This window comes from Aythya marila, assembly GCF_965140915.1.
Source record: "Aythya marila genome assembly, chromosome: 8".
In the NCBI taxonomy this organism is placed as follows: Eukaryota; Metazoa; Chordata; class Aves; order Anseriformes; family Anatidae; genus Aythya; species Aythya marila.
Genome location: NC_139049.1, coordinates 9,376,420 through 9,392,061, shown reverse-complemented (window position 1 = coordinate 9,392,061; position 15,642 = coordinate 9,376,420). Strand labels below are relative to the sequence as shown.

The window sequence follows — 15,642 nt, the reverse complement described above, 5'->3', positions numbered from 1 at the left end:
GGTGGGTGGCAGTGTTTGCTCTGGGCTTTGGGGGCATCTCCTGCAGGATGTGGTTGTGGCTGCTGGATGTGGAGTCACCTCTGGAGATCTCCAGCTCCTCTTCCTGCTTCAACAGAGCTGGATGGAGGAGGAACAAAAGGCACTGCAGCGCAATCCCAGCCTTGGGGAGAGGGGACAGCCTGGGAATAGGGAATAAGCCTGGTGGTTTCCCCTGGGTTTGGTTCAGTGTGGAGCTGGAGGTGCTGGCAGCCGAGGTGTCTCCAGTTTGAAGAGGTGCTCCAGGGCACGTCCTCTGAGGTGAGGTCTGCTGGGAGGCCACCGAGGAGGCTCCTGGGCTCTTGTGAGTGTCCCCGCACCCACACCAGGCTGGGTACGGGCCCTATAGCCCTGCTGCTGAGCTCCTGTGGTGGGTTCCCTGCGGGGTGAATCCATCCTGGCTTTTGGGTGTCTGCTCTGGGTGCCGAGCTGCCTGCCCGCGGGGACGGACGGGGACGGCTCCCAGTGCCCTGCCCTTGGCTAACAGGTGCCTGCACGCGGAGCTTAATCCCCAGTAATCCCCCGGCCCGTCGGGCGCAGCCGGGCGTGAAACTGGGAATGGAGAAACAGCAACTGGGTCAAGGAGAGCAGTCTCTCCTCGCCGGGTGAGCCAGGTCAGCACAGAGACCCTGCCGGTGGCACAGCTGAGTCAGGCTCAGGCCCAGGCCCTGCACGTGGAGCTGACGGGCCCGTCGTGTGTCACAGGCGGCTCTGCCCGGAGCACGGGGCTCGTGGTGGGGCCGGGGTGATGCACGAGGGTGGGAAACGCTGGGATGTGTGACGGGTGAGGAGCAGCAGTGAGTCAGTGCCAAAACGGGAGCCTTCAGCTCGCGGTGCCTGCTTTGGGAGCCACCAGAGAGGCTCTGGGGCAGGTGCTGAGCGTGAAAAGTTGCTGTGGTTGCTCCACAGCATCCTGCACGGCCGGGCCGTGCGATCTTCCATCATTACTGATCGTGCTTAGTCCCAAGCCACCAGATTCCTATCTCCACAGGACAACGAGCTGCCTTGCTCCAAATGCAACTGGAATTCACTGTTGTTTACAGCCCAGCTGGCTCCGTGGGGTGGGTGGGAGCTGCAGCCCGAGATGTGGCTGAGAAAGGAGGGAGCAGGAGATGGCTGAGGGCTGGGTGAGCTCAGCCTCTCCACGAAGGAGTCACCGAGGACCAGAAGGAGCACAGGAGCAGCACCCAGCTGGGCTCCCACAAGGCCTGGGACCAAACCCATGCCTTGCCAGGATCCGTGCTTGGGCAAGCAGCTCCTGACAGATGCCAGGTCTACTCCTGATGCCAGCCTTCCTCCCGCCCACGTGGCCATGGCCCCCAGCACTTCCTTCCCCAAAAGAGCCCCTGGCAAACTCAGCAGCTCCTCTGGCTGCTCACGTTGGACATGAGAGCCTCTCTGAGCCTCCCTAGGCTGGCTCCATGGCATCTCCTTGCTTAGTTCCCTGTGAACGGGGGGTACGGATGGGAGGCACCGTGCCGTCATCCTCCGTGGGTCCCCCACGTGCGGTGAGCCACGGGCAGGGACCTTGGAGGAGCTGACGTTGGTGCCCCATGGCACAAAGGGACAGGATGGGTGGTGCTTCCACCCCAGACATCCTGCTGGGGGGATGCTGATGGCATGTGGTGGCTGTGTCCCGGAGCCACCTGGTGCCTCATGGCTTAGCCTCCTGCCCTGGCTGCCCACCGCGTGCCAAACCCCATCTGTAAGCAGCCACAACAGGTCCTGCCAGCCTCCTCGTGACCCAGGCCTCTGCCAGGGAGCCCTGCCACGTTGTTATCAGCCCTTCCTAAGCCGTCTTCACTCCCCACCTTTTCCTCTTGGCTGTGCCCCAGCCCGGGGACCCTGGCAGCAGGGTGTAGGCACCCCGGTGGGTTGGGTTCCTCACCGCGTGGGAGCTGGGGGCTGAACCGCGGCACCCTGGGCACCCTGAGAGCACAGCTGGTTGGAAGCAGACCCACAGCCCCAAACCTTACCGTGCTCCCCTTGCCCATGTTGGCCAGTGCTGACCACCAGCAGCCTCAGCAGGGGCTGCCTGGGGTGTGCAGGGCTCTGCCCGTGGCTCCCTGCACGCCCTGCCAGGTCCCCGGCTGAGATTGGGGGCGAGCAGAGCAGGGCAGTAAGGACAGGGCATCCCAAGGGGAATGCCAGAGTGGCTGGGAGTTACGTGGGATTGCCAGGCTGATCTTCCTGGAGCCAAAAAGTTTGAAGCCAAGCTGTCCTTGGCGACTTCTGTCCAAGCTGGAATTCTCCCCAGAAAATTATTATTTCTTTTCTTTTTTTCTCTCTCCTTTTTTCTCTCTCTCTCTCTCTCTCTCTCTCTTTTTTTTTCCCTTTTATTTTATTTTATTTATTTATTTATTTTTTTTTTTTCTGGGAGGTCAGAACAGATTTTGCATCCTCGCTCCACCCAGCCATGAGAAGTGCTTTGGCCCCTGGAAGTTGTCAGCTGGAGCCTCCCATATTCCTGCAGGGCTGCGCTGCCCAAAACAGGGAATGTGGGGCTCCTGGGGCAGTGCACGTGCATGCGAGGTGCTGTGAGGGGATATTTCTGTTCTCCTGGACCAGCTTGCCACATCACAGCCTTTGTCTACAGACCTTTTATTTTGCATTTTCCATTTAGGCTCACCTCTAGAGGTGCTGTTTGTCATGGGTTTAGTGAGAGCTCATGCAGGGCACGCAGGCAGATGCTGGTGCTCCCCAAAAGACCCCAAAGCTGACAGGCAGCTCAAATATCTGTGTCTCTAGGTACACCAGCATGGGAGGTGGGTGTAAAGGAAGCGTGGCAGGGCATCGGTGTTGGCAACACGGCCTCAAAACCCCAGGAAGGTCTCGCCCAGCTGCCAGCAATGACCAGGGCATGTTGTGCTGCCCTGGTGTGCGTGCTCAAGGGGATTTGGGTTTTGAAACACGGAGAGGCGGAACCTCCCCTTGATCACAGGGGCTCGGGCGGGTTTGATTACAGCACGAGGTGGGCACAGCACCAGCTGGCTGGCATGTCAGCGAGGCAGGATGCGTACAGCTGCCTGCACGCAGCCGGGAGGAAGAAGTAGGGGATGAGATGAGGTCAGGGGGTTGGATGCTCCCCTTCGTCACCCTCTGGCTGTTTTGACTCATGATGCCCAATCTGGGCTCCTATCCTGAACCATTTTCCAGGCCGTGCTGCCTGCACCCTGCAGGTACAGGTACAGGGCACGCACCGAGCTGCATGGGTCCCAGTCTCTGACAGCCCCAACCTGGCACAGCTCGGCGAAGTGGCACAGTCAGGGAGCATGGATTTCAGAATAATGCAGCTACAAGGCAGAACGTGTTTGAAGCCCACTTTTCTCACATCGTGGCCATGTGGCCTGAGCTCTGCGCTCAGCTCCTTTGCAGCTCAGCTTGGCGTGGCTTCTCCAAAACCCAGCGTCAAGCTGCCATCAGAAAGCCTTCCCAGGGAGAGCTGCCCAGGAAGCTTAGGGGCTCATCGCAGCCAAATGGCACAGCAAAGCTCTCCTGGTTTTAAAATTGCTCTTTTAAAACACACATCCTATTCGGCTCGGGCAGAGCTCCCCTGTGTGCCCAGGGTGCTGCAATCCCAGCTTGGCGCAGGCGTGCCTCCTGCAGGTGACAGGCGTTGGGCAGCCTCGGGAAGGGCAGGCTCCCAGCGCAGGCACACCTGCATTCACCCGCTTGACTCACGGGTGCAAACGCAAGTGTCACTGCTGAGGTCAGCGAGGAAGCCTCTCAAATTGCCGTGCAGCTCGGGCTCACGTCAGGAGCCTTCCTGCCTCGTCACACGGCTCCGTGGGACCGCTCTGCTGCACCGACGGGGCTGGGAGGGAGCGCGCCTAATCCTGGGCGCGGAGCGGATGCACGAGGGACAGGCGTCAGCTCCCTCGTCAAGCCGTGACCCCGGGGGCGTGCAGCTCTTGGGCCACCTCTCGCCCCAAAGGTTTGCCTCAGCTGGCCCTTGGCAGTCACGGGAGCGCCGCCCTCGCAAGCCCCCGTTGGCACTGGCGGCGTGCTCCACGGGCACGTTTCTGCGCGTGGGCCCTGCAGGGCGCAGCGGGGGTGGCTTAGGGTGCCGTGCGAGACCAAGCACGAGGATGCTGATGGTGGGGCCTGCCTCCAGCAGCTCTGCTCTGTTCCAGCAGGATGTGGTGCTGGCGCTGCTGCCCACGGGGCCGGAGGCCGCAGGAGGTGAGGGGCAGAGAGGTGCTGGAAGAGCCACGGCACACACCGCAGGAGCCCAGCGAGGGGAAGCACCGATTCCTGGCACGTGCAGCGTGCCCTCGCTGTAAGAAAGAAAATGATCTCTGGAGAGGCCTGAGCAAGAAACCCAAGCTGGCAGCGCGTGGCAGCGCACATCCTGCCTTCCCCAGGGCTTTGTGCCCGCAGCAGCTCCTCTCCTCGCTCGGCTCCGCGCGGTGGTGCTGCGGCCCCGCCGTGCTCACTCAGGGCTGCTTCGGAGAGCTCTGGCTGCGGGTTTCCTCGTGGTGGTGTGTTGTGTTTTCTTTTTTTTTCCCCTTGGAGGAGGGATAGTCAGAGTTTAGAGAGGACCGCAGGGAGCAGAAGTGCCTGCTGCTGTCTCCGCTCGCCCCTAAAGGACAGGCTTAAACTCGTCTGCAGCCCAGACCAAACACCACCGGCACCAGCTCTTTGGAAAAAAAGAAGGCAACAAAGGATGCCGGTGGCGGGGGAGACCCTGCCTTCTTATTCCGAAACCCCGTGGCTGATTCCTTTCCCTTCTTTCTCCAGCCTTTGAAAGTGGCCGTGAGGAAGGGGCTGAAGGAGTTACAGGGGGACAGGGCAGCCCCCCGGGTGGCAGCCCTCCTGCAAGCCCCCCTCCTGCCTTGGCTGCAGCATCACAGCAAGGAGCAAACCCGCCTGTCCTGGGGGGTTTTGCCCAATCCCCCAAATGCAGACTGGGCAGCCCGCAGGCCCCGTGGGACATGAGCTGGGACCCCAAAAGCGCCCCGGTCTCACAGCTGCCCCTGGGGGACCCCCGCTGCCAGCAGCACGGAGCCATGGAGGTGGGCGTGAGGGAGCTGGCGCCTGGGGGCTGCTGTTTGCTGGGAAGAAACCTCCTTACCACCCATTTTCACCCGCTTCCCCCACTCGTGACCCCCCCGGGCTCCGTGCCGGGCCTCGCCCCCATCTCCCCCCTCCTCTCTCCCCCCTCCCCAATTTCCCCGGCCGGGGGTGGGGGTGCGCTCGGGCAGCCCCCTGCGCTCCGCAGGTGGGAAGCACCGCCCGGGGCGGCCCCAAACCCCGACCCCAAGCCCATCCCCGGCTCCGCCCGCCGGGGAGGGAGCCCGGGAGGCTGGGGGCGAGGCCGGGGGGCCGGCAGGGAGGCGGGGGCCCTGCCCGGCCCCGCCCGCGCCCTCCGCGCCGCACCTGAGCGCGCAGCGGCGTCCCCATCCCCATCCCCATCCCCATCCCCATCCTCATCCTCATCTTCATCCCCATCCTCATCCTCACACCCCCCCCCAGCCCTCCCATGGCGCTGCGGCTGCTGCTGTGCCTGGCGGCGCTGGGAGCCGGCTGCCGGGCAGGGCCCCCCCCCGGCCCCTCCACCGAGCCGCCGCTGCAGGACGAGGCGGACAACCAGGAGAACATCCTCTCGCAGGTCCGGGGGGGTGCCGAGGGGGGGGTGCCGCTGTTACTGCCCCCGGGGGGCTTGGGGGAAGCCGGGGGGTCCTTGGGGGGACGCTGGGTGGGCGCATGGGGGGGCTCTGGGTGCCCGGAGAGGGGCGTCCCATGGCCGGGCTGTGCGCCCCCCCTCCGAAATGCGCTGCGTGCTGCTGTCTGCCCCCCGGAACAGCTTTTTGGGGTGGCTGCTGGACAAACAAACCCCGTCCCGGTTGTGTTCGGGCTCCCCAAAGCACTTTCTGCAGCTGAAGGAAATTCCTGGCACGGTGCGGGGCTGCTCGGCGGGGCTGTCCCACCGCCAGGTCCCGCTGTCTGTAGGGTTATTTCGGCTGCCACAGCCCTGCAAAGAAGCCTGGCTCAGGGCAGCAGGTGGCTTACGGGGTGGCTGTTCCCCAAAGGACACCAAGCATGAAGGGACAGCGGGATGGGCTTCACCCCTAAAGCTCCTAGAGCCTGGGTCCATCTTATATGGACAAGAAGACCACCCTGGTGCGGGAAGGCGGCTTTCCCCGTGCAGGGGCAGAAAGCCCAGCGCTTTGTAGGGGACTTGTCCACCGGTTTGGGGATGGTTTCCCGGAGGCTGGGGGCACCATGAGGCTCCCCGAGGGGCCTGACGGTGCCGGTGCTCAGCTGCTAGGTGACTACGACAAGGTGAAGGCGGTGTCCGAGGGCTCCGACTGCCGCTGCAAGTGCCTGGTCAGGCCCCTGGGCCGCGGCGCCTGCCAGCGGATCAACGAGGGCGCCTTCAGAGCCGAGGACTTCTACACGGTGGAGACCATCACCTCGGGGCCCGGCTGCAAGTGCGCCTGCGTCGCCCCCCCGTCCGCCCTCAACCCCTGTGAGGGCGACTTCAGGCTGAAGAAGCTGCGGGAGGCGGAGAGCAGTGACCTGAAGGTAGGGGCACGGCGAGGATTTTCGGGGTCCTCGCGCCTCCCGGGGGCGCGTTGTGGGAGCGGGTGGCGCTGGTGACATCCCCTGGGCACCAGGGGGACGGTTTGCTGCCTGTGGGCGCAGAGGCACAGAGGCATTTTCCAATAAATTCATCCATCTGGGTTTAGGAGTGTACAAAAATCCCCGGGGAAGCTGCCACCACCAGCTGGCGGGTGTCAGAGCCCTCGTGGATGGCCGGGACTGCCTCAGGCAGCTGCTGGCAGTGATTCCCCACGGCCCCATTCATCCCCCCTGCCCTCAGTGCCCCGCAGCAGAGGGACGCCCCGCGGGATGCTCACAGGGCTGGTTTGGTTTCTGCAGGCTGCAAACCACTGATGTGTCAGCACGAAAGTGTGCCGCAGGGCTGGCGGGGACGGTGGCGGGGTGGCTTTTGTCCTTGCTGCGATCACAGTCTGGAGTTTTTTGGTGGCCCCTCGGCCGGCAGCACCGTGCCGTGTCCCCGGGGACGCCTCGCAGCCAGCGCCGGCCCTCGAGGAACTGGCCCTGGCTCCCCGGGCGTTTCGCAAGGACCCGCGGCCAAACCGCCTCGCGGAGCCTGTCCAAGCACTGCGCACGTGGGGATCGTCCTTGCTGCTAGAGCCCGGCCACGGGGGCTGTGGGGAGGCTCCCCAAAATGAGGCGGGCAGTGCTGGGAGCACCCCAGGGCGTGCAGCAAATGTTGGCGGGGATTCTCAGAGCGGGGAAAAGCAAACCCCCGGCGGGCAAAGCGAGGGAGATGGAGTTGGTCGGGGTGTGCGCATCGGCACGGTGCGTCAGGGAGGGTCAGCCCGGGGCAGCTGAATCCAAAATCTCTTTTTGAGGGATGGCAGCTTGCTGCTGGTCCTCTGCTGGTGTTCCTGGGGGCCTGGAGCCTGACCTGGAGCCCTCCCCAGCCCTTCCATGCCCGTGCCCGACCACAGGGCTCCTCTGCCCTCTGCTCCCACGGCCATCCCCACCCGGGTGGGACCAGGGCAGGCACCTCTTAAATGGGGGCTGCAAGGAGGAGGCAGGAGGCAGCATCCCTCCAACGAGGGGGTTCCCCGGGGCAGCCGGCTCTTACTAGGCTGGCACTGAACTTTGGCCCCCGCGCGCTGTTGCCTTTGTGAGTATTTTTATTTTTTAACGAGCTTCCTCTGGTTCCAGGAAAAACAAGCACGGGATGGCAGGAGCTCAGAGTCTGATCTCAAACGCGTTTTATGTTCGCTCCTTGGCTCCTCAGCTGCCAGCCGTGTCACTTGGGGAGCTGACCCTTGGGGACGTGAGCGCCGCGCTCCCCTTGCACCCAGCACGCGGTGCTGTGCTCCGTGCCCCTGCCTGCCCCGTGGGCTGGGTGGGCTGAGGTTGTTTATCCCCTCCAGGTGGAAGCCAGGAGCATTAAGAGTAGCCCATCGTCCCCAGATGCAGAGTGCTGGCTGTACAGGGACAAAACTGCTCTCTAATATCCCCTTGTGCTCGGACACCTGTGTTACCCTTGACTTTTGGCTACTGAAACCCTTCTGGGTGCTTCATATCAAGCACCTCTGCCTGACGGTGTGCTCCGTTTGCCTTGCAGCTGTCCTCCATCGTCGAGATGCTGGAGAGTGCCTTCTACGGCTTGGACCTGCTGAAGCTGCACTCGGTCACCACGAAGCTGGTGGGCCGGGTGGAGAGGCTGGAGGAGGTAAGCCTCACCTTCGGGCTGCAGCCAAAACCCTGTACCTGGTGCCTCGGGTGGGCTCGGAGCCTCCTTAATGTTGGAGGAAACCATAATTAACTCTTCTGGCTCATTCCTTGGTGCTGCTAAAATATAGATTTGGTTCAGTATTTCCCCTGGCTAGCACAATGCAGGGTGGCAGTTCGCTGAGCCGTGCTCAGAGCGAAGAGCGCGGCGCGCTCCCCGGGTCTGTGTCTGGGGCAGCAGTCCCACATTCTTGTTGGAGCAGCACGGACCCGTTCGGCTGCAGCCAGCGGCCAAGACGCGGTGATTTATAAAGCCAAAATTCCACTTGCAAAGTGTTTTGGGAAGGCACAGGGTGCTCCGCCTCGGGGTCAGGCGAGAGACAGCCGAGAGGAGCACGCTTGGCCGCGAGGAGCCGGCTTTCCAAACAGGGTGTTGACCCAAAAGGAGGAAAAGGGTTTTGAGGTCTGAAAATAATAAAACACCGCTGTGTGTGCTTGCAATCCCACCCTCCTCCTGCGGTTTGGCTCGCTCCCCAGGTGTTGTTGGGGCTGCCGTTGAGTCCTGGGTGAGGAAGGAAGGGGAGCGGTGACACGGGGCCGTGCGGCTGCGGAGCGGGGCTCGGCGTGGGGGGCGTCCTGCCCCGGGGGTTTGTGCACGCCTGAGGCCAGCGAGGTGAAAATGTCAGCTCGGAGGCTTGGGGAGTGCCAAGGAGAGCGTTCCCGTGCTGTCCCTGCTCTCGCTTTTCCACCAGCACCCTCTGAGGATGTGCCCGACAGCGCCGCGAGCAGCCGGGGTTTGGGGAAGGCACCTCCGAAGGGGGCAGCTGCGGGCAGCAGCTGGGAGCAGCCTCCTGTCCCCGGCCTCGCACCCAAATTCCTGCCCGTGGGGCCGGCTGCAGGGGACAGCTGGGTGCTAGGGGAGGTCTCGGCATCGCTCCAAGGTGTTGGCCCCCAGGCGAGAAGGGTTTTGGCAGCTGCTCCCCCGAGAAGCAGCTGAGCAGCCTTGGAGAGCATCACAGGGCACCGTGTTGGCCCTCTGCTCACAGGGAGAAGGATTTCGTCCCCCTAGAGCAGATATTACACAAAATAAGTGACAAGGGCACAGGACAGTTGGAAACAGCCATGATCCCTAAAGGAGGAGGGTGTCAAAGCTGCTTCTTTCTCTCCTAGGAGAGCATCTTAAAGCTCCCCTCTTCCTCTCCTTACTGCAACAAAAAGCTTGCTGAGGAGTCCCCGTGTTACAGGACTCAGCCTCAAAACTAAACGCAAATCGAGATTAAATGCCCTGCGGGGTGGCGGGCTAACCGGGCTCGGGTGGCTGTTTTTGGAGGGGAAGGGACTGCCAGTTTTTTTTCCAGCATGACAAGGTGTCGCGCACAAACGCTGCGTGGTTGGACCCCGGAGCTGAGCTCGGCAGAGCTGGCACCTCCTCTGCTTCGTCGTCAGCTCGCAGCTGTTGCTTCAGCTGGCAGCTCCGGGGTCACAGATGGAGGTCACGGCGGATTTTAGGAGAGATTAATGGCAGGACAGATTCGAGATGAAGGATCGGGGGGGAACTGCCTCCAGGCTGTGTGCGAAAGTGCTCTGATTGATGTGCCGTCTACTCGAGCGGCTGAAGATGGAGAGGACCAAGAGGTTTTGAGCCCAGAGCCCCCCTCCTCCAGGGATCCGGGCTGGGGTGAATCCCCTCTCTCCTTCCCAGGGCATGGCCAGGAACCTCAGCGGGGAGCGAGCCGCCGTGGAGGAGCCTCTGCAGGAGCCCCAGGGCCGGGAGAACTGCTCCAGCCTCATCTCCAACAGCCTCGCCGACATCGAGGGCTCGCTGCAGAGGGACGCGGAGGCTGCCTACGTGCACACCGAGGTACGGCCGCCTGGCACCAGCCCTGCCCTGCCTTCCCCGTGCCCCCAGCGCCACGCCGTAAGGCTGGGCATCGAGGCAGCCCAGCTCTAGGTTATTATTTTCCCTCCCCGCTCAGCAAAGCCCGGCCCCAGCCTGCTGCTCCCGGCACGGCCCAGCTGCGGCCGGGACGTGGGAGGCAGCGGGACCGGGCTGCTCCCCGCGCCTCCCCCTCCTGCTTTTCCAGGTCGGAGTGCTCGGAAAGACTGATGTCATTGCGGGGCCGGCCGGCAGCCGCTGGGAAGCCTTTGATTAGCGGGGCTCGGGGGCTCCGGGGACGGGCAGCGCGTTGCTTTCCATCACCAGCAGCTCCCCGCCAGCTCCCGTGCCCGCAGGCTGCGGGCAGAGACGTGGGCATCCCGTGGGTCTGCCCCACGTGGGGACGATCCTGCTGGGGCAGGGCTTTCTGTGCTGCTGCTGCGATGAGCGAGGAGGGTGTTTGCGGGGGAAAAGCCCCGCTGGGGTGTCCTGACCCCCTCCCTGCCCTGGTTGTACGAGCTGGGGAGGCTTTGTGCTGCTCCGCGCCCTGGTGCTCCGGCCTCTGCCCCCTGCCCCTGTGATGCTGGGGACCCCAGGCTGCCCTGCCCGTGATGTGGGGGGCACGGCTGGCAGGGGGGTGCCCGCTGGGGGTCCCAGCCCTGCCACGGGGCCGTTATCACCCCGAGTGACCTCATTTCCCAGCACTCCCCCTTCCGCGCCGTTAATTGCAGCGGGGCTTCGAAGGAATCCTGGGCCCGTCCCCGCAGCCAAATGGGCACGGCTTCAACGCTCCGTCTGTCTTTCCATTTCGCTTTAATGAGGTGAAATCCCACAGCCCTGAGCCGTGGCTGCTGGGCTCTGCCTGCGCTCGGCTGCCCAGCATCACTCGTGATCCAACGCAGGGCACGGCAAGCCCCGAGGAAGGATGGCACAACCCCTGCCAACCCCCTGCCCAAAATTGTCCCATAACAAGCTCCCCATCTCCTGCAGGGCAAGTACGAGGAAAGGTTCCTGAAGGACGAGACCATCTCTCAGCAGATCAACTCCGTCGAGTCCCTCCCGGAGCTGCACCTGGCTCCAGAGGAGGAGAAGCCCAAGCAGCTCCTGCAGAGGAAGCTGCGGCTGCGCAGCCGGCCTCCTTCCAAGCCCACCATCGTGCGAGGGGTCACCTACTACAAGGCGCAGTCTGGCGAGTTGGAGAACGACATCGAGGAGCAGCGTGAGTCGGATTTGTGGCCCCAGTCCCCATCAGAAGCAGCCTCGTCCCTCGGGAATCTGTGGGGACAGCGTGGGGGACATGGTGCCTTCGGAGTAGGGAGCAGGGGGCTTGGAGACGTGGGCTGGGGGACGGGGCGCGGAGGTGCTGGGTCAGGCTGCTGGCAGGGCAGGGGAACCAAAGGAGTGAGCCGTGGGGATGGATGAGCTGCTAATCCGGGAGACGTGGTTTCTGAGAGGAGGCCAGAGCAGGAAAACTGAAGCTGCGGGATGGAAATAAAAGGGCAGGAGATGAAAACACGGGGTGGAGGGGAGCTCCGAGTCCCGTTTCTCTCAGGGGTGCTGTGGGGCTAGCGCTGGGCATGTTGGTCGAGCAGCAGGACCAGCGGGCAAACCACCACTGAGAGCATCAGTGTGGGCATCCAGCGCCCACACCCAGACGGGTGGGCTTGGCACAAGGGACGTGGGGCGGTGGGAGGAGGAGGCTCGTGGCTCCGCTGACGCCCGTGTCCATGTGGCAGAGGACGAGCTGTTCAGCGGGGACAACACGGTGGATCTGCTGATCGAGGACCAGCTCCTGCGGCCCAGCGGGCGGGCGGGCGAGGCTGTGAGGAAGCCCTCCCCGGTGGGGTGGCCGCCCACCCCCAGCAGCGACCCCACCACCGCCGCGCCGACCACCCTGCCCTTGTCCCCTGCCGCCTCCGTGGGGCCGACGCCGGACCCCAACACCGTGAGCCCGCCGCCCCCCACCCCGGGGACCACGAGCGCCCCATCGGGGCTGCCCGAGGAGGGGACCCCGCAGCTGCCGACAGCATCGGCCAGCGCGGTGGCACCCACGGCCACCGAGAGCCTGCCCGTGGCCACCAGCCACGTCCCCAGCCCCGCTGCGGCCACCGCAGCCCAGAGCCTGTGGGACACGGGGACGAGCCCTGAGCCTGGCACCGGGAGCAGCCCGGGACCCCCGGAGCAGGCGAGCACCCCCGCGACGCCGCTCAGCCCCACGATCCCCGCCACCCCGAAACAGGCGCTGGAGGAGGAGGACATCAGGAACATCATCGGTGAGTGCTCCTGCGCGTGGCCACGGGGGCAGGCTCGTGCCCAGGGTGCGCACCCCTGGGTTTGGTCGCTGGTGGGAGATGCTGGGCTCTTCTGGGGCACCAAGCTTCACTTGTTCACTCTGGAACCTACTGATGTCCCCTCCCCGGTTCGGGGGTGGAGAGGGGTGATGCCTGCTGCCCTGCCTCCAGCCTGGTGACCCCTCTCTGCCCGCGCAGGGCGCTGCAAGGACACGCTGTCCACCATCTCGGGGCCCACCACCCAGAACACCTACGGGCGCAACGAGGGGGCCTGGATGAAGGACCCCCTGGCCAGGGAGGAGCGCATCTACGTCACCAACTACTACTACGGGAACACGCTGGTGGAGTTCAGGAACCTCGACAACTTCAAGCAAGGTGGGGTTGCGCTGTCCCTGCGTCCCCGGGGCTGTGCCAGGCCCTGCTGGGCTGCCACAAATGCCCTCCCCGTTCCATGCTAGGGTTGGGAAGGACCTTTTTGGGTGGTGGTACCTGGTGTGGGGTTCACAACACGGGGCAGGACCAGCTGCTTGTGGTGGCTGTGACCTTTCATGTCACCACGGGAGGTGTGGAAGGGGGTGCAGGAAAGGGAGGACTTCACCAGCGCGGTGTGTCTGCCTTTTAGGGCGCTGGAGCAACTCCTACAAGCTCCCCTACAGCTGGATTGGGACGGGGCACGTGGTCTACAACGGGTCCTTCTACTACAACCGGGCCTTCACCCGCAACATCATCAAGTACGACCTGAAGCAGCGCTACGTGGCCGCCTGGGCCATGCTGCACGACGTGGCCTACGAGGAGTCCACGCCGTGGCGGTGGCGGGGCCACTCGGACGTGGACTTCGCCGTGGACGAGAACGGCCTGTGGGTCATTTACCCGGCCATCAGCTACGAGGGCTTCAACCAGGAGGTGATCGTGCTGAGCAAGCTGAACGCCGCCGACCTCAGCACGCAGAAGGAGACCACGTGGCGGACGGGGCTGCGGAAGAACTTCTACGGGAACTGCTTCGTCATCTGCGGCGTCCTCTACGCCGTCGACAGCTACAACAAGAGGAACGCCAACATCTCCTACGCCTTCGACACGCACACCAACACGCAGATCATCCCCCGGCTGCTCTTCGAGAACGAGTACGCCTACACCACGCAGATAGACTATAACCCCAAGGACCGCCTGCTCTACGCCTGGGACAATGGCCACCAGGTCACCTACCACGTCATCTTTGCCTACTGAGCCCCCCGCCACGGCGGGGCACTGCGAGCGAGGGGCCGCCAGCACCTTTTGTTATTATTATTATTATTTTTATTATTATTATAATTATTATTTTGTACAAATCAAAGAGTAAATGATTTTTTTTTTCGGCGTTTCAAGCTGTTTTTTTTTTTTGTTTGTTTTATGTTTTTTTTTTTATGGCGGATTGTAGATCGATCCCCAGGCCGGGCCCACCCCCTTTGTCTCTGGTGCACCCTGCTCCTGATCCCCGGGGCGGCGCGCAGGGGCCGGTGGCAGCAGGGCTGCTCCTTCGGGAGGGGACGCTGGGCTCCACGCATGCAGGAGGAGGTGGCCCTACTCCTCAGCTTTTTTTTTTGAGCAACCCCAGCCCCTGGTGCAAAGCTGGCCTTTCTGCTGCAGGCTGCAGGGCCCGGCGGGACGCTGGTGTCCTGGTGGATGGGGAGCGCGTCCCCGCTCGGCACCAGCAGGTGCTTTGGAGAACCCCTGTGCGATGCGGCTGCGAGCGCAGCCCCGGTGCTGGCACTAACGCTGAGGACTGTCCCCTCTCCCCCTGGAGCCCTGGGGGGCTACGGGTGCCAGGCTGGGAGCCAGCAGCGGGAGGGGGGCTGTAAATAGCTGTAGATGACATGTTGGTGCGCTCTGTAACCCCAAATCCTCCCCCTGTTGGGATTTGCCGGGTGCTGCTCTGCTGGAGGGCACGGCCAGCAGGAGCCCCCTGCCTCCCCAGCCTGGCACCATCTTGTATTTACCTGCTGTTAATAATAAAAGATCAAGTACCTTTGCAGCTGTCTGGGGCTTTCTTTGGGGCTGGGTCACTCTCCGGGACCCCACAAAAGAAACGCATGCACGGGGCTGGTGCTCAGGCTGGGTTCTGCCTGCGACTGCTTGTCCTGGTGTTGCTGGAGCAGCCCCTGTCCTCCCAAGGGACGGGGAGACGGTGACGAGTGTGGCTCGGGGCTGCCTGCTGCAGTCCTAGAGGGGAAGACAAAAACCCAACCCGCCCAAGGTGGCACCTGACCTGCAGCCACCCTGCGCTGCCCCCCCTGCAGCCGCCTCTTCCCCAGGGGGCCAGGAGGAGGGTGTGGGTGCCCCGCCAGCCTTTTGCGCATGTAAAGCAGCATGAACAAGCCAACTAGTGTAATAAATAAGAGAACCATTTTATTGCCATCGGTGCTAGGGACACAGACAAGAGGACCACACGGGAAGAGAGGTGCTCTCCGCCACCGCACTGCAGCGGTCCCACGTCCCCAACCCCTCTGCGCCAGCCCCCGGGCTCGGGACTCTGCCCTGCCACCCCCGTGGCCCTTTCCACGGCACCGCTGTGGCTGCACCCATGGGTGCACCCCCTCCCCGCCCCAACCCACCCACCCACGGCACGGATTTGGGAGCGCGGCCATCACCGCCGGGTCCCCGCCGTGGCTCCCCGCAGCGAAGGGTCCCCCCGGAGCACCGCGGGGCCGCGTGCCTCTGGCTGGGGCACAGCCGGGGAGTTTCTGCTCGATGACTGCGCGAGCTGGCCCGCAGTCAGGTGGGGCCCGGGCCAGGAAAACAGAACTGGTGCAAGGAGCGCAGCCAAGCCCCTCGCCGAGCCCGGCTGCTTCCCAGCAGCTCCAGCGCCGAGGGGACGGGGGCCGCGCGGCGCTGACTACGTGGCAAAGGGCAAAGCTTTTCCACAGTGTTGCAAGGCACATATTTCACAGGGGTGTATTGCTGCTCGCCCTCCTCCTCGCCTCCCCCAAGCTGTTTGTCTTGCTGCGGGATCAACCTTTATTTCCTAACAGCCCCACACACAGCCCCACACACGCACACACACAAAGAATAATAATAATAATAATAATAATTAAAAAAAAACACATCGGTAAGTGGTTCAGACAAGGAGGGAAAGCCAATGGGCTGGCAAACCGAAGCCGATCATCTTCTGTGCTAACTGCAAGGGGGGAAAAAAAAGAAGTAACAACATGCTGAAGTCATTACGCACGGCCGATGCGCTGC

General features: G+C 63.5%; 1 protein-coding gene across 1 annotated transcript; it reads left to right on the top strand.

Moving 5' to 3' along the window:
- The first annotated feature begins 5,487 nt into the window (after positions 1 to 5,487).
- Positions 5,488 to 14,401, top strand: OLFML2B (olfactomedin like 2B). The gene is made up of 8 exons (XM_082765491.1): positions 5,488 to 5,647; positions 6,301 to 6,564; positions 8,153 to 8,260; positions 9,962 to 10,120; positions 11,126 to 11,354; positions 11,872 to 12,408; positions 12,625 to 12,801; positions 13,049 to 14,401. Exons 1-8 carry the CDS (start codon positions 5,519 to 5,521, stop codon positions 13,648 to 13,650), a joined length of 2,205 nt encoding a protein of 734 aa, XP_082621617.1. The 5' UTR covers positions 5,488 to 5,518; the 3' UTR covers positions 13,651 to 14,401.
- The last annotated feature ends 1,241 nt before the right edge of the window (positions 14,402 to 15,642 follow it).